The 18318-nt window shown below is 36.0% G+C and overlaps 1 protein-coding gene across 11 annotated transcripts in view; it reads left to right on the forward strand.

The window, feature by feature from the left end:
• Positions 1-18318, forward strand: part of ABCA10 (ATP binding cassette subfamily A member 10) — a 61328-nt gene that overhangs the window by 22705 nt on the left and 20305 nt on the right. For 7 of the 11 annotated variants that reach the window (XM_070561509.1, XM_008537769.2, XM_070561517.1 and 4 more), the window contains exons 12-24: positions 1718-1776; positions 2849-2959; positions 3320-3495; positions 3700-3819; positions 4063-4201; positions 5528-5618; positions 6532-6671; positions 7394-7513; positions 8752-8950; positions 10620-10786; positions 11494-11627; positions 12831-12968; positions 17767-17871. In XM_070561509.1, coding sequence (XP_070417610.1) covers positions 1718-1776; positions 2849-2959; positions 3320-3495; positions 3700-3819; positions 4063-4201; positions 5528-5618; positions 6532-6671; positions 7394-7513; positions 8752-8950; positions 10620-10786; positions 11494-11627; positions 12831-12968; positions 17767-17871 — 1699 coding nt within the window. The remainder of the gene's footprint in view (positions 1-1717; positions 1777-2848; positions 2960-3319; positions 3496-3699; positions 3820-4062; positions 4202-5527; positions 5619-6531; positions 6672-7393; positions 7514-8751; positions 8951-10619; positions 10787-11493; positions 11628-12830; positions 12969-17766; positions 17872-18318) is intronic. The other 4 variants (XM_070561512.1, XM_070561513.1, XM_070561514.1 and 1 more) reach the window with 2 other exon arrangements.

Here is an 18318-nt window from a genome sequence, read left to right on the forward strand (position 1 = left end):
AGAATGGCTTTGAGGGTGACACAATGGGAGAAATAGAAACATTTAGGAAGTTGTGTCAGTCTTGGTTAGGTCAGGAAAAGTGAGTTGCTGGAAATATTGTGGGAGTAAAGGAATTTGATATAAGAACTAGGAATTCATAAATGTACAAGGGATAGAAGAGAGAGGGTCAAGAAAGTTGTAGCCAGAAAGTCAGGGAAACAGCCAGTGATGACCTTAGGCTGATGTGGGGAAATGGGTGGTTCTCCTGAGGTTTGCTGGCAAACTTCTGCAAGTGTCAGGATTCTCTGGGAAAGCTCCCACCAATTTTCTTAACCTGCAGCTGCAAAGCAGTACTTGTTTAAAAGTCTGAGAAGCTGCTGCAAACCTCAAGTCTGCCCATGTGTCTGGCCTCCAAGACTTTTGGAGAATAATGACCTTTATTCACTTCTGCCCTCCCAAGCTTGCCCAAATTCTTTTCAATGGCAAAGTCCAATTCAGAGAAGGGGATTCTGGGAAATGTAGTCCCTGGTGTGTCCTCTGCACTGCACAAGAGAAAGGGCTAGGACTGATGCAAAGGGGATAACTGACAATCAAGTACACAGGTCGTAGCCCTGGTTGAGGTGAGAGATGATAAAGAGTCTGGACCAGAAGGTCATAGGCAAGTGATAAAGGGATAAATTCAAATATATCATATAGATAAATTCACAAGGTTAAATTATAATGATTTTGTAGATCACAGGATGTGGTGACAGAGGGAGGAGAGAAAGAATCAAGGATGCTTCTTAGGCATTTAGTCTGAGTTCCTGGGTGGATGGTGGAAACACCAACTGAGATAGAGAACGGAAGTGAGACCGGTTTAGAGGGAAAAATAATACACTCAGTTTGATATCCATGTTCAGCTATATAGTGAAAAGCTGAATATATAAATCTGAATCTTTACAGAAAGGCCTAAAGATGCAAATTTGGGAATCATTAGGATCTAGGTAAGAGTTGAAGCAGTGAGAGTGGGCAATATTGTATGGCAAAGATTTGAGAATAAGAAAAATAGTTGGTCAAGTATAGAATCCAATTTAAGGACTCCATAAAGTGTGCTGAGAAAAAAGGTTGAGAGAATGATGTGGAAACCAAAAGGGTAGAAGCCAAGGAAATAGAGCCTCACAAGAAGAGAAGAGTGAGTAATTGTTAAGTCAGTAATGAGATCTATTAAACAAGGACTGAAAAGTGTCTGTTGGATTCCGTAGTTAGAATGTCATTGACGACTTTGCTGAGAATAGTTTCAGTGGAGTGGTAGGGTCAGAAGCTATGTTGTCTTAGGTTAGGAATAAATGTGAGGTAAAGAAATGCAAACCAAGAGTAGAGACTATTATTTTGATAAATTTGCCTGTAAAAGGAAAGAAGACTGAATAATAGCTAGAGAGGGTGCAGGACTGAAGGAAAGCCTCTCGCTCTTTCCCTTTCTCCCTTCCTTTCTTTCAACTGTAGCTTTCTCTTCCTTTGATAGCTTAGAGAAATAGCTGGAATATATGAAATGCCCAGTTTGATGAGAATGAGCAGGTCTGTGTACATCTCTTTTGGGGGCAGTGTGGCCTTTTCCTATTGCCCTCCTTGGATCCCATTAAGATAGTGATGTCTCACATTGTGAAGTTTAGGTTCAATTATGAACTGTAGTTTTGGCAGTTAACATAATTTATGTTATTCAAAAATGTGTTTACCTCAATGTTGCTTAATCTCCTTTCAGAATCAGAAATGTTGAAAAAAAATTTAACGGAAAGCCTGAAAAAATAGAAGCATTGCAAGGTAAAGAGAACAACTTCATTGTTTTGATGATATTTTTAATTAAAATTTTTTTCCCTGAAAATAAAATAGTTGTAGCAGAAAATTAGAGAATGAATATAGATAAAAAGAAAATTTTAAAAAAAATTTCTACTCTGAGGGATAGTCACCAATAATATATTATCACTTTCTATGTATATATGTATATACAAAATATTTTTTAAAAAGTAGGATTGTACTACTTATGATGGTTTATAATGTTTGCCCTGAATTTATCAAACTGAGCTTGGAGTATCACTGGAATTGTTTTTACTTTCATAGAACTTTTCATTCTCTGTTTTGGGCTGTGCTTTGCCTTATTTTTGAGTCTCTCACAATATAATTCCGTATGTTTTCTGTCTTGAGAGAATCCCTCAAAATTTCTGGGAGGCTAATGGAACTCTCTGTTGTTTTCCAATGGAGGTAGATAATTTTTCAAATATTAAAGAAAAAATTGTCAAGTGCTAAACACACATATATAAAAATGCCTGTGACATATCCTGGATCCCAACAGACCTCTCTAGAGACCACGCCCACACTTTTGTTATACAAAACAGAACAATGACCAGCGTCAGGGCAGACTTGACCATCCTGTCTTTAACCCATCCTCCCTCCCTTCTAATATGGAATAAACTCCCCCTTTGCTTCTAAACCTGGCCCTTTGGTATCCAGCTCTGGGAGCCTCTGCGAGACTATTTCTTAAGTCACATTGCTTTCCTTTGTCCAGCAAGCAGACACTCTGTTTACTCTGGTTTTATTCTTGGTAGCTTCTGCCGTATTCTTTAATATTAAATGTGTATATTCTTTGATATTCAAAGAATTTGGGGTAGGGGGGGTAGGTAGAAGTTTACATTCCCAGTCTTGATCCAATTTCTCTGGAGAAATTGATGCTTTGTCTTCATAAATGAACATAATTAAATATATAATTTTATAGGGAACATATTAGAGTACCAGTGAAATGAAGTGCTGAGATACATTTTACTCTTCCAATGTTTTTAAGGTCCATTCTATCTGAAAATAGTCCAAAGTCTAATTTTGACATTTTATTCTAAAACAGGCATATTTCTTGACATATATGAAGGACAGATCACCGCAATACTTGGACATGGTGGAGCTGGTAAATCAACACTGCTTAACATTCTTAGTGGGTTGTCTGTTTCTACAGAAGGTGAGAAAGCAATTTTACAAAGCAAGTTGGCTGATAAAGCAGGTTCCTCAATCTGATCATGTAAAGGAAAATCTTTCTCTAAAGCAATCCTTTTACACAGTTGAGTAATTTAGAACAGGAAATATTTATTTCATGTTTACATAAATTCGTGAGAAAGCCTGTACTCCACTATTATTTGTCATTCCATGTATACTTTGCATTGCTGTGCACACTCATGTTTATATTAAGAATAATCTGAATTTCTCAATGTATTAATTATGCAACTATAAAATGTGACGTTTCTTCAACTAATATCCTATATTATCACTCTGCATAGGGTTACTATCCTGGTGTTAAATACTTTAAAATTTCTATTTATAGGATCAGCCACTATTTATAATACTCAACTCTCCGAAATAACTAACATGGAAGAAATCAGAAAAAACACTGGATTTTGCCCACAGTTTAATATTCAATTTGAATTTCTTACTGTGAGAGAAAACCTGGCACTATTTGCTAAAATAAAAGGGATTCAGCCAAAGGAAGTGGAACAAGAGGTAGGTGAACATATTAGAATTGATGGCTTTGGAAATAATTTACTTAATTTGCTCCTGATCGTGTTTTTGTTTAACAATTACTTCATTCTTTCATAATTAAAATTTAATCAATGAAGTTCTAGAATAAGTTTCTTCTCATTATTAAAGAGTAAGAGTGCTTAAAGTAAAATATTTTGTATTTATGTAGGTTTTTTTTTTTGATAGGTGAAAAGAGTTATGATGGAATTAGACATACAAAACATTCAAGATGTCATTGCTGAAAAATTAAGCGGTGGACAGAAGAGAAAACTAACCTTTGGGATCGCCATTTTAGGAGACCCTCAGGTGAGAAAATAAAATGTTTTTGAGATTGATTTGAATTGAAGGATATAAAACCATCATTAAAGTCCACACTCTGCTTTAATTACCAAATGTGAGAGAAAGTTTATAATAAAGGATCATGCAAGCCTGATAGGGATTCAGTTGAGGACTATATTTGAATCTAAAAATTACTTTGGTTTCCATGTTACTTTCAGAAGATCCTCACTCTGAAGTGAAAGATGCTTTCACACATTTCCTCCTCTGTAGGTTTTGCTACTGGATGAACCAACTGCTGGATTGGATCCTTTTTCAAGGCACCAAGTTTGGAACCTTCTGAAGGAGCGGAAAACAGGTCGTGTGATCCTTTTTAGTACCCAGTACATGGATGAAGCTGACATCTTGGCTGGTGATTCTTGGTTTCTTTATTCTAGCTAGTTATTTATGGATTTAATATGAGATAATATTTTAATACAAGGATTTGATAACCTGTTTGTAAAAAAAGAAAATCTGGTTTGCAGTCCATTTGAGTGTCTTCGTTCCAAAGATCAGAAGAATTCTGACCTCCTAATGAGTTATTAAGCCCATGCTTTATGTATCTTGTTGTCTGTAATTTTCTTGACTGTCTATATTAATCATAAGTATATTTTTAAAAATTTGAAATGCCAATATTACTTTTCATATTTAGCTTTGTGTTGGTCAAAAAAAACTTATAACTGGGAAAAATTCTTTTTAAATTTATAACTCTGCTGCCTTCTTAGGAGGATCCTTTCTTCCCTGAGTGTGGTATTGGGTATAAAGATGCAACCTGGAGAATGAGATAGAACAAACGTTTTTGCCTAGGAAATAGTGGCAGGTGGGGAACACCAGTTTTAGTGATCCAGGAGAGTGTGTGGAGGAAGAATCTGGAAAAGATGAAGTCAGAAAGGGACTCAGTGAAGGAAGAGAAACTTTTTGCTGTCTGGTGTGCAATGTAACACTATGTTACGTTTCCTCCATGATACCTGAGGTAAAACATACTTTATTTCTTGGATCAGTCATCTCCTACCTCAATAATACTGTGTAATAAACCATCCCCAAACTCAGTGTCTTAAATCAATACGCATTTGTGTAGTCCGTGAATTGGAGAGTTGGCAGTTTAGCATGGGCTCACCTAGAGAGATTTTCAGGTCTTGACTGAGTTGGCTCACGTGTGTGGTGGTCAAGTGGCCATTGGCTAGGGTGACTTAGGTGGCTCATCCCCACTCCAAGTGTGTTTCGTCTTCCAGCAGGCTAGCCCAGGCATGTTCTCAGGGCGATGACTGAGCCTCAGGACAGCAAGCCCCAGTGCGTAAGCCCATTTCATGTCTCTGCTTTCCAATGTCTGCTAACCCACCACTGGCCAAAGTAAGTCACATGGTGGAGACTGGTGTTAAAGGACGGAGCAGGTCACTTTGCCTATGGTGAGAAACCACTGTAAAGATACATAGCAAATTATGTGGATAAAGAGAGACTTGAAGAATTGGGCCATCCTTGCAATGTTTGTTCCATTGGGTTAGCTGTGAGGGATGCAGTGCATTTATGAGTCTTTCTTCAAGGTAGGCATCGGGGTGGGAGGTGATGCTGTATCCAAGAGCTCAATTATATCATGATTGTATTCATAGTGAAAAACTCATTTAGTGTTTTGGCCTCCAGAATAGAGAATATACCCATATAAGGAATTCACATAATTTATTCTTTCTTACTTTCTACTCAGATAGGAAAGTGTTTCTGTCTAATGGGAAGTTGAAATGTGCAGGGTCATCTTTGTTTCTGAAGCGAAAGTGGGGTATTGGATATCTTTTAAGGTAATGTATTCTGAGTGTAGTTGTTTTTCATTTGGGTGTATCAATATGAGGGGTGACATTTCACATAATCCTTTAGAGATATAAGAAAGTTAACCTAATTTTTGGTACAAATTGGTTTACAGTAAGTAGTACAAAATATCTCCCTCATTAACATTTCCTTGTTGGAAAATCTCTTGGTTTTAATTAAGCATGCAAATTTCTGAAAGCGTATATATCTTTCAATATAAAATTTTTTAGCCAATATTGATATAGGAAAAATTTCCATTTGTGTCCCAAAAAGAAAGTGATGATTTTTAACAAAACAATTTGGCTGAAAGTCTGAAATTGTATTCCAAATTTACTTCATAAAATGTCAGAATATCACATGGGGCATTTTAGAAAGCACGACATATCAGCAAATGAGATCTGTAAATGGGAGTCATTGGCATTAAGGGAGGCCATTTGCTACACAAAAAGAAACCATTTATTAAAAACCTTATTAATTTTTCATTGATCTAGAAGTGATGTTTCATGCGTTTTACATTCTATCATGATTTTTTAATATATATATGTATTTTTACACGCTAAGCTGCTCTCTATCTATACATATTGTGTGTGTGTGTGTATATATATATATTTATATATATATATATATATATATATACTGAAATTCTAACTTGCTTTGGGTACATTTTAGGAAATTGATTAGGGGTTTGGGGTTGACCTATGATGTTCTCTATTTTTTCCCTTTAAGATAATGCAAAATAGGCTGCCAATTAGTACTTTGAAGTGGCACATCAAATTTGTGGGAACTCATTACTGAATTTAGCAGGATTGCCTAGAATATGTACAAATTTTTAAATCAAAAACTGTTTTTTCATGAGCAGTGGTGTTGGAGAAGAATTCAAAAGACTTATCTCTTTTGAAACATTAGTTTACACAGGAATGAAACGTGCAATCCAGAGAGAATCACATCCCTCATTAGACAACATGTCCCTGACGCCAAGTTAACAGCAGAAAGTGAAGAAAAACTTGTGTATAGTTTGCCCTTGGAAAGAACAAATAAATTTCCAGGTAATTTACTGTACGATCACATAAAAGACAGCTGAGTGTCTGTGACTGTGCTGATTGCATTTTCTGTTTCCCTCGGTTGGGTGTTAAAGCTTATACCATGAAAATATTTACCTTGCCTCCCGTTTCCAACATGATGAAGTGTGTTGCCAGATACATGGTTTTAGTGTGAGAGCAACTAAAATTTCCATGAATGTAGCTCACTGAGAAACCCAGATTTGCTCTTTGTCAGCATTAAATGAAACTTTGAAATATCTCTTCTGAAACAGCAGAAAATTTTAATTTCTGCTAGAGACACATTAAATAAGACTGTTTTTTACAACATTGAAGCAGTTCAATAGAGTCTTTGTAAATTATAATTTTGATTATAAATACAATATGCTCAGTATAGAAAAAAAAGTTGGAAAATACAGAGAATAAAATATAATTTACCCCATGCCTAGTGAATTTTTAAATAGACATACAGATACTTATACAAACACACATGGCCATAGTGGCACAAGAAATTTTAAAGCTTATGAAACACAATAAAGATGTAAAATAATAAAATCAATTTGAAAGACAAGAGATTGTCTTATGAGAATGTTTTCCTTGGATTGTTGTGGCAGCTCTAGTATGAAAATATTTTTTAGATTCATCTCTTCTGAGTAATCCTTAGAAATTAGTATTTTACTGTACTCATTACCAATTTTATTTGCATCATTTTGTTACTATTTGCTTTTTAGATCTTTACAGTGACCTTGATAAGTGTTCTGACCAGGGCATAATGAATTATGGTGTTTCCATGACGAATCTAAATGAAGTATTCTTGAACCTAGAGGGCAAATCAGCAAGTGATGAGCCAGGTATAAAAATGTGTGTCGAACAGAAAATTAAGAAAAAAGAAAATGACCATGTATTAATTCATATTCGTAGATTTTTATGTGGAATTCTGCCTAGGATGTGTAGTGGATATAAAATAGAGTTGTCAATTTTTTTAAATATCATAATTATTTTGTATCTAACATAATCAGGCTTGGTGCCAGGAAATTACTTTAGGATATTTGTCCACCTCCTATGTCAGTTATGGTCACATCCTTTTGGAATGCTCGCCTCCCCCTTATCATCAATAGCTCTCTGCTACTGTCATGAATTCTGGCTTTGTTTCTTACTTGCCATTCCCTATAAAAATGTGCTCTTGGTGCTGGCCCGGTGGCATAGTGGTTAAGTTTGTGTGCTGTGCTTCAGTGGCCTGGGGTTCGTAGGTTTGGATCCCAGGTGCAGACCTATGAACAGCTCATCAAGCTATGCTGTGGTGGCATCCCACATACAAAATAGAGAAGAACTGGCACAGATGTTAGCTTAGGGCCAATCTTCCTCACCAAAAAATAAAAATACAAAAAGTATTCTTACTTAGCTAATAAACTAATTCTAATTAATATATTAATAACAGATAACTAAATAAGGTATTATCTTCCCTTAGTTTACTTTGTAATAATAATAATTAGAAGAATTTAGGAGCCTACCGTGTGCCAGCCATTGTGCTCAGATGTTGGATTATATTGTTCTTAATTCTCATAGTAACTTCATGATGCAGGTGAGAAAACTGAGATTTAGAGAAGTTGAGTGATTAGCCAAATGTGGGATGCGAACAGGAGATCGTTCCTGGACTTTCTGTTACTTAAAACCACAGTATCTTGAAAGACTTGCTGAGATGTCAATCATCAGTGATGAACTAATCTTGTGGCAGAGATTGCAGATGACAGAGGAGAGCTTTTAGAACCCCGGCTATATAAATTTATGCCTGTGCTTTTGCCTAAGACTCGCTCTGCAAAAACCCCTCAGTGAAGAGCTGCTGCCATTGGTATGAAGGAAGAAATGCTTCCCAAGAAGCCCAGACTGTCTTCAACAGTTAATTTACTCGCTCGTTGAAACTGGGTCTGTTATATTTGTTTGAAGGAAACATTTTGAATATAGGTTATGGATATCAGTCGCTTAACTTGTTAGAAGAGTTGTTTCAAATATTCTAACATAATTTTCAAAGTTTCTAAAGAGAAAGTGCAAATAACATAGCCTATTATAATTGCTTATTACGTGGTTATAGATTTTGGCACTCAGAAACAGGAGAAAATCAAAGTGACAAGAGATACTGGAATTGAGTCTGAAACGCAACAGGCTCTTTGTTCTCTCCCTGAAATGAGAAAGGCCATCAGTACCGGAACTCTCTGGAGACGACAGGTCCTCGCAATGGCAAGGCTACGCTTCTTAAAGTTAAGGCATGAGAGGAAAGTTCTTTTGTCCTTGTAAGTATCAGACTACTTTAAATCTTACTAGTCAATATACACAAAAAGAGTTTAAATGTAAAGAAAATAAGTCTATTAATTTCTTCATTCATGTAACAAATTTTTTTGAGTGCTTGTAGTACTATTGTCCAGTAGTGAACATGGCTGACAAGGCCTTTAAACTTACTACCTTGTGATGGAGAAAAGTACCAATTAAATAATTGTCCATTAAAAATATGTTATTCGTTCATTATATCACAAATCTTTATTGAAGCCTGTTATGTAGGCATCGTTCTAGGTGCTTTGGTTATGTTAATGAGCAAAAAAAGCACAGATCCATGCCCTCGTGGTGTTTATACAAAATAGAGGTTTTACAAAATAGGTGTTTATACAAAATAGAGGTTACACAAAATAGAGTAGAATAAAGGTGTAGGGGGTACTTGTGGGAGTTGGGAGTGCCTTACAATTCTAAATAGGGTAGTCCGTGTTGACCTTATTGAAACGGCCACATTTAAGCCAAGATTAGAAAATATGAAGGGATTAGCAAATGAGAGGTAGAGAATAACAGTTCAGAAGACAAAGCGTCTATTGGATTTGGCAAAAAGGAAGTCATTAAAGGTCTTATCAAGAGAAGATCTAAGAGAAGACAGCTCTTGAGATGCTTGACCACGGAGGGAAGAAGAAAGAACAGTAGCTGAAGGGAGATTGAAGTCAGGAGGAAATGTCATTTTTTTTTTTAATGAATGGAAGATAGAACATTCTTCAGTGATGATGGAAATAAACTAGTAGAATGAAAGTAAGTAATTGAAGATGAAGGAGAAATGAGCTAACTGTGCAAGGTCTGGGGAGGGTGGAAAGGGACTGGATCCATAGCAGTATTGCGGACCAGCCTTTGTTAGGAGAAACGACGTCACCTATTACAACAGATGGAAAGAATGAGAAGATGGGTGCATCTGTGGATGTTTTCTTTTCTTTTGGTGGTGATAAGACCAGAGACAGTTTCTATCTGATGAACTTTCTTTGTTTTTTTTTTTTCTATGAAATGTGAGAGACTGAGAGTGAGGGGGAAGGAGGTAGAGTCTGGGGTCTGATGAGAAAGTAGTTAGTGCAAAGAGTGGACTCGTGTACTTATCAGAGAAACAGAAAGATTCCCTGGAAGTGTTTCGGTAGTAGTTTGAGTTGGTGGAATGAGTTCAAGGATCTGAAAATAGTGTATTTTTTGCTAAAATATTGCATCTAATTTTATGAAAATTAAAATATATGTAAAATAGCTGATAAAAGTTAAAGTTTTACTTGAAATTGTGCACATTGCAAGCTTGAGGCCACAGTGTGAAACTTCTTTCCCTTCAGTACTACCCAAGCTGACCGTTTGAGGCTCCTGGTATCCCATAAAACCATTTCCCATTTCCCATGTTGCCCTGGTCAACCAGCATGCCCACGGAGGAACCTCCTGGATCTCAACTTTTCTCTTGTTGCTCTAGTACCCTTGGACACCTTGCAATGTGACATGAATTATGCAAAATTTGGTGGACATCTTCAAATTAATCTCACTTTTAGTTTCATTTTATGTAACTAAACCCCATATTTGTATGTTCAATTTTCATAGGTTGCCATTTATATAACATGTTTGTGACTTAACTAATCAGAGGGAAAATGTTCTAGACTCATGTTTTAATTTTCTTTTACTTAGGTTACTGGTACTTGGAATTGCTTTTATCCCCACCATTTGTGAGAAGATAATGTCTATGGCATTTTTTTACCCTCATCGTTGGGAGCTTTCATCCAGTATGTATTTCCTCTCTCTGGAACAACTCCCACAAACTCCTCTTACCAGCCTATTGATCATCAATAATACAGGTGAGAAGTAGGGCTTAAATTTAGTCTTAACTTTTATTATCAAAGATCTTTAGAAGGTGCAAACTTGAGAGGCCAAAAGGCCTATGTTAAAAACAACTTGAAGGGAAATGGGAAAAAAGTGGTGTGTGTCCATCTTGCTTCATTTTCCAAAGAAGGAAATTGATGGACTCTTTTTCAAATCAAGAAAAATAATAAATATAATGGAAAATATCAAGTTCACTTAATTTCACGAAAATATTTTGAATGGGTCACTAATGTTGTGAACGTCATTGCAAAGGGTTAGTGAGATTTAGCAGGTTGCATGATGAGTAGGACTGGTTTGTATCTCTAGAAGAAGCCTGGGTCCTGAAGCATGTATTATTTGTAATTACAAACATTACAGGGTTCTGGCAAAGTTTATAAAAATCACTAATAAAAAGTTTTGTTTCTGTGAGAATTGCAAATCTAACTCTTAGGAATAAACTCTTTTTCCTTTATAAGAATTATAAGATAAGTTAACATATTTCTCAAAGAAGTTGTTACACTGAAAATAGTAGACTGAATTTCAATGTCCCAGTATCAGAATTAATTTCATCATATTTTTAAAGAGTGACGGTCTTACCATGTTATTCTAGATATTCCTTAACATGAGAGGAAATCATTCTTATTTTAAAGCTTTGATTTGATTTTCTTGCTTTTATGCTGCCTTCCTTCGTGGTCTACATTAGGATCAAATATTGAAGACCTCGTGCGGTCACTGAAGCGTCAGGATATAGTTTTGGAAATAGATGACTTTAGAAACAGAAATGGCTCAGATGATCCTTCCTATAATGGAGCCATCATAGTGTCTGGTGACTCGAAGGTATGTTTGCCACCAGGAACTCTTTTACCATGAATGGGTTTTTGCCACATTCTAAAACTTTGGAACTATAGAAAACAACTCAACCATTCTGTATCAGCATAGCTCAGCACAGCACCTTGGCCCTTTTTGAGTAAGGTGTGAAATTTTAGTCCCTTTAAGAGCATGTTTTCCATCCTCAGTAATTTCTTAAAGGGATCGTTTTTTATTAGTGATGTGATTTGTTATACAAGCAATGCATGTTATGTAACAACATAGATGGACCTTGAGGGCGTTATACCAAGTGAAATAAACCAGGCAGAGAAGGCAAATACTGCATGATATCAATTATGTGTGAATTCTAAAAAGAATAAGCCAAACTCATGGAAACGGAGTAGAAAAGTGGTTTCCAGAGACTGGGGGGTAGGAGAAACAGGGAAAGATAAAAAAAAGGGTACAAAATTTCAGCTGTAAAATGAATAAGGTCTGAGGGGATTTAATGTCAAATATGGTGACTACATGTAGTTGGTAATGCTGTATTGTATAATTGAAATTTTCTCAGAGCATTGAACTTAAATGTTCATATATATATATATGTGAGGTGATGGATGTGTTAGTTAACTAGATGGGAGAAACTCACAATGTACTATATGTATATCAAATCAAATCATCACAATGTACACTATAACTATCTTACAATTTTATTTGTCAATTTTACCTCAATAAAGCTGACAAAAAGCAGTGCATGTTTGGTAGAGATATTCAAATATTACTAAAGTATATATCATAGAAGGTAAAATTTTCTCTATGATTTCATTCCTTTATTTTTCCATATTATATTTCTATCAAGAGTTTGGTAAATATCTTCTGCACTCTTTTCATTTATAAGAACACAAACTCACTATGTATGATCTCATATTTGAAAATATATTTTCTAAATTGGAATTGTGTTAGAGGAATCCTGCAACTTTCTTTGTCACATAAAATCTAAATCTTTGACATCTTTCCACGTTAGCGAATGTTCATCTATTTCATTTATGGGATAAGTCACTTCAATTACAAAAATAATGCATTCTTGTACCAATTCAAAACGGCAGAAGTGTCAAAGAAAAATTAGTAGTTTCCTTTTCACCCATATTCCACCCTGGTAATATGTTAACTATACAATAAATATATTTACTTTAAGAATTTAGGATTTATATTTGTGTGCTTTTTTTTTTTTTTAAGGATTACAGATTTTCAGTTGCTTGTAACACCAAGAGAATGAATTGTTTTCCTGTTCTTATGGGGATTGTTAGCAATGCCCTTCTTGGGATGTTTAACTTCACAGAGCTTATTAAAATGGAGAGAAGCACATTTCCTGTTGTGAGTATAGCATTGACTTACATAAGGGGCAATATAGCAGAGGGATAAAGGGCAAGGATTCTGAGGCCACCACCTGAGTTTGAATCCTGCTTCTGCTACATATTAGGAAGTTTCTTAGCCACTCTTTGCCTTACTATCTTTATCTGTAAAATGAGGGCTGTAATAGTACCTGCTTTCTTTGATTATTGTGAGCATTAAGTGAGATTACTAAGTGCCTAGGACAGAGCCTGACATGTATATTTTTCATTCATTCTACAAATACTTCTTAAGTGTCTTCCAGATGCCGGGGATACAGCATAGACAAAAATCCCATTCTGTGGAACTTATGTTCTTGTAAGGGGGAGAGTAAGCATTCAATACACGTTTGCTTTTACATATTCCGAAAGATCAAGAATTTTTCAAGTAATTTTATCTTTAGTCTCATTAAATTTTTTAAATTAAAAGTTTTAATGGAAAAATTTAAATATATAATACAATTTCTTACTTTAGTAAATTAAATGTAACCTATCATCTTACCCCTTATTCTGATCTTTTTTTCCATTACATTTATTACCCCTTGATATACTATCGAGTTATGTTTTATCACTGGCCTCACCCCTCTAGTCTAAAATCTTGTCTGATCAAAAATTGTACCCACCTCCCCAAGACATAGAACATTGAAAGAGCCAAGATCCAAAAGGACGCTGAAAAATTTTAAATGATAGAGAAAAATCATAGAACTTTTAAAGAATCATAGTTGGGGCTTTGGTTCACTGTCCAGAACAGTCCTTCACACTTGCTGGATGAAATCGTATGTATTTGCTGAAATCAATGCATGAGTAGATGTGCTTGCAAACCTGGAACACAGAGAAGCCTCAAACCCAAATCCTTAATCTTATGTTAGATTTCCCTGGGGGAATTTGCTAAGTATGTCCTATGTACCGATTAGAGCAAATGTGGAAGATATATATATATATGCACCTTAGTGAGATTTATGAGAATGTATTGCCCAACTCTAAAATTATGATTATTCAACAGTTCTGTAGTGTTTTCTCTATTATTTTAAGAAAAGCAGCGTCCTTTTGGGTCACTTTTTATGTTTTATATCTTGTGGAATGCAGTGCAATTTTTGACCATAATTGATTTTAATAACCCTTTCTCAGCCTTCAAACAATTTCTAATGGGTGTGTTTGATTATGGTAGATTTAAAAAAGGGAAAAGTTGTGGAAATTGGGTGGACGTTTGGAAGTATATGCATAGTGGTTATGGAGAATGAAATTTGGCTGGAAAATTTCACAATAAGAAATTAACAGAATGCCAACTCTAGTTTTTTTGCCTATGAAGTAGGGCAATTTAAATCTGAAGGGAAAGTAGGTCTGGCTGAGCATAATAAGTCTTTAGAGGGAGAAAGACAGTGTTTGGGGGTTTCCTCTCAATGGTAGCAGGGCTTTCCACAGTACTAATGATGGCTACCTCTGCTCACTAGATAAAATAGCCTAGGGGCTCTGGGTACTGCCAGAGGGAATTCCCTAGAGCGTATATCAAGATGAAGAACATTCTGCTCATGCACAAAGTACCACCAATGGAGCTCTTTGTCACCTGCAGTCTCATAGAGGGTACCTTTCCTCTTGACTCTCTGTTCAGCTTCCTCCTTCTTCCCTTCTTTTCCCCCAGCATTGTTCACAATGCTTTGTTCAATCTTTAGACAGTAAATAGAACTCGAACTGAAGGGAGAAGTTACTGTGGCGGCTTTTGCTTCAGGTGCAATATGACACAAATTTATCTTTTCCAGGTAGCCTCTCGCCCTGAGTGAGTCCCATGTGGCCAGTGGGCCCCAAAGGGATGGGTTAGTTACATTAGTTTAGTTTTTGAATCTGCTTACAAAGATTATTACTCATGAACTTGCAGAATATTTGTCTTAGCATATTACCTCCAGACATCAAATATGATCTTTGTTGATTCCCCCAGTTTATTAGCTGGGTCCCTTACATGGATTCTATTCTTTCTTTCTGACACAGCCCTGACAGAGCTCCTTGATTTGCCCTTTTGTTAAACAAAATCAGAAAATGGGAGATGATGCCTGCCTGCATGGCCTTCTTCCCTTACCATCTATGTAAACCCAGATAAAATCCGTGTGTGTGTAGGGGAAGGGAGCTTATCAAGGAAGCAATTTGGGATATTAATTTTGTCTCCTGTGGATCCAGGGCAGCTGAGTTCTCCCTTAGTCCCTCATGAATAACTTTTAAAATATTCAATTGGAAATTTTGTTTGTTTAGGAAAGTTAAAATTTTCAGGTTTTTTTTTTTCTAGTTTTTAGATTTTCACCTGAAACAGGTATTTTCTTTTAAAGAAAGCAATAATTATTATTTGTTTTTTTTACACAGGCATAGCCTAACAAGATAACCGTTATATTTAGAGTAGGGATTAGTATAATATTGTTTACTGCCCACTGGTTGAGGGACATGATTTCTTTTTATTTTCAGCCACAATCACCCCTTTAGTCAGGTGTAACAACTTCCTGTCTCAGCAAGACCTCAAATCTTCGGGCTGGTTTGTATCCCAGCAGAAAGCATAGGTCAGTGGTTGTCCTATTTTAACATGCATCAAAATCATCTGCAGGACTTTTTAAAGCAGATTGCTAGGTACACTCTTCAACAGTGGTCTTAGCAGTATTTTTTCAAATACTACGCCTACTCAGACAAGGGAAACAAAAGAAAAGATAAACAAATAGGACTACATCAGACTAAACAGCTTCTGCAAGGCAAAGGAAACCATCAACAAAACTAAAAGACAGCCCACTAACTGGGAGAAAATATTTGCAAATCATATATCTGACAAGGGGTTAATTTCCAAAATAATAAAAACTCATACAACTCACCAACAGAAAAACAAACAACCCAATCAAAAAATGGGCAGAGGATATGAACAGACATTTTCCAAAGAAGATATACACATGGCCAATAGGCATATGAAAAGATGTTCATTACTAATCATTAGAGAAATGCAAATCAAAACTACAAGGAGATGTCACCTTACACCTGTCAGAATGGCTATAATTAACAAAACAAGAAATAAGAAGTGTTGGAGAGGATGTAGAGAAAAAGGAACTCTCATACACTGCTGGTGGGAATGTAAATTCATGCAGCCACTATGGAAAACAGTATGGAGATTTCTCAAAAAATTAAAAATAGGGGCCGGCCCAGTGGGGTAGTGGTTAAGTTTGTGTGCTCTGCTGCGGCAGCCCAGGATTTGCTGGTTCAGATCCCGGGCATGGACCTATGCACAGCTTATCAAGCCATGCTGTGGCAGGTGTCCCACATATAAAATAGAGGAAGATGGGCACAGATGTCAGCTCAGGGCCAATCTTCCTCAGCAAAAATAGGAGGACTGGTGGTGGATGTTAGCTCAGGGCTAATCTTCCTCAAAGGAAAAAATTAAAAATAAAAATACCATATGATCCAGGTATCCCACTACTGAGTATTTACCCAAAGAACATGAAATCAACAATTCAAAGAGGTTTATGCATCCTTATGTTCATCGCAGCATTATTCACACTAGCCAAGACGTGGAAGCAATCCAAGTATTCATCAACAGATGAAAGAAGATGTCATATATATATCCAACGGAATACTACTCAGTCATTAAAAAATACAAAATCGTGCCATTTGCAAGGACATGGATGGCTCTTGAGGGTATTATGCTATGTGAAAGAAACCAGACAGGGAAAGACAAACACTATATGATTTCACTCATATGTGTAAGGTAAACAAACACATGGACAAGGAGAACAGATTAGTGGCTACCAGAGGGGAAGGGGGTAGGGGGAGGCCAAAAGTGGTAGAGGGGCACATATGTCTGCTGACAGATTTAAACCAGACTATTGGTGGTGAGCACGATGCAGTCTATATGGACACTGAAATATAATATTGTGCACCTGAAATTTACACAATATTATAAGCCAATATGACCTCAATAAAATAATTAGGCCTGATTGGCACTAGGCACTGCACAGGATGGGGGAGGATTCTGTGCTGCATTAAATTCTTTCTGGGTACACATCTTCTCAGAGCCTTTCAATGTGCATTTTGACTCTTTAAGAGGGAGTAAAAACTCTTAGTGTTTCTCAAATATACTTCTTTATGGAACCCTTGGGAAAAAAAAGCCAACACACTGTTGGGTCCCATTTCTAGAGATTCTGAATCAGTCTTAGTCTATTGTTATAACAGTAATAAATTACCCTGTCTGGAAAACAACTTAGATTTATAGTAAGACCCCTCCATTTCTCCAAGATTGTTTAATTTAAACTTTTCTGGAAATCAAGAAATATTTATGCAGGAAAGATTTGCTCCCTTCTAATTATATCTTGTATATAGGACCAGGAACACAAGAACAATGGCAAGACAATTACTTTCAGAGTTTTAGAAGCTATTTTATTTATAATTCATCCACTTGGAAACAGGGAACTGGAGCAAATGACAACTTAGCTCAGTACTTCAAAGGCGATAAATGTAGCTCCAGAGTATCTGTCTTCATTTAACAATTACTAGATGCAAATATGAAAGAGAAACTGCTCAAGCCCTCTAAATATGCACATATAAAATTAAAAATTTAAACTTCTTTTGATATCGCATTGTTCCTGAGACTGGAACCTTCCATTAAGGGTAACAACACATGTTTACTTCTCTCTTTGTTTGCTTCTTAAATCCGACGTATGCTTTCGTTTTGAGTTTTTCTCAGTTTCCCCAAAACATGTCTTATAATTATGATTGTATGATTTGTAACAATTTCAATAGCTTACAGATGTGTTTTGAACTACTAGGATGACGCAATGCTGGGAATTGGGTTTTTGGACTGGTCCTTACTTTTGTTGCTTGCAAACTGCGTTTCTCCTTACATCGGCATGAGCAGCATCAACGATTACAAGGTAAGAGGCAGAGGGGGAGGGAGAAGGAAAGGGAGGAAAGAGAACGATTTTATCTGACTTTAGTAATTAGAATTTCATTGTTTTATGTACACAGGATTGCCCTTCAAGAAAATTGTGTTTCTGTATAAATTACGTTATCCTAATCTCATTATAGATTCTGGTAAATGGTTATTCATGTCAGAGAGGTCAGGAAGTTCATTACTCAACAGAATAAGATTGCCTCAGCTTTAAACGGAGTCATACTAAATCAACTTCAGAGACGGAAAATGTGGTCCTTTGTGATTGCGTGTAGTTGCTTCACAATTCCAAAGAGAATTTGTATTTTTAACTATAGCATGAAATATAAGATATATCACATTTCCAAACTTTTAATTACATGTTTGTAAGTTGGACTTTTAAAATTTATAGTATAGTCATTTCTGCTTGTCTACGCCAAAGGGTTAATCA

This window comes from Equus przewalskii, chromosome 10 (genome assembly GCF_037783145.1).
Source record: "Equus przewalskii isolate Varuska chromosome 10, EquPr2, whole genome shotgun sequence".
Taxonomy (NCBI): domain Eukaryota; kingdom Metazoa; phylum Chordata; class Mammalia; order Perissodactyla; family Equidae; genus Equus; species Equus przewalskii.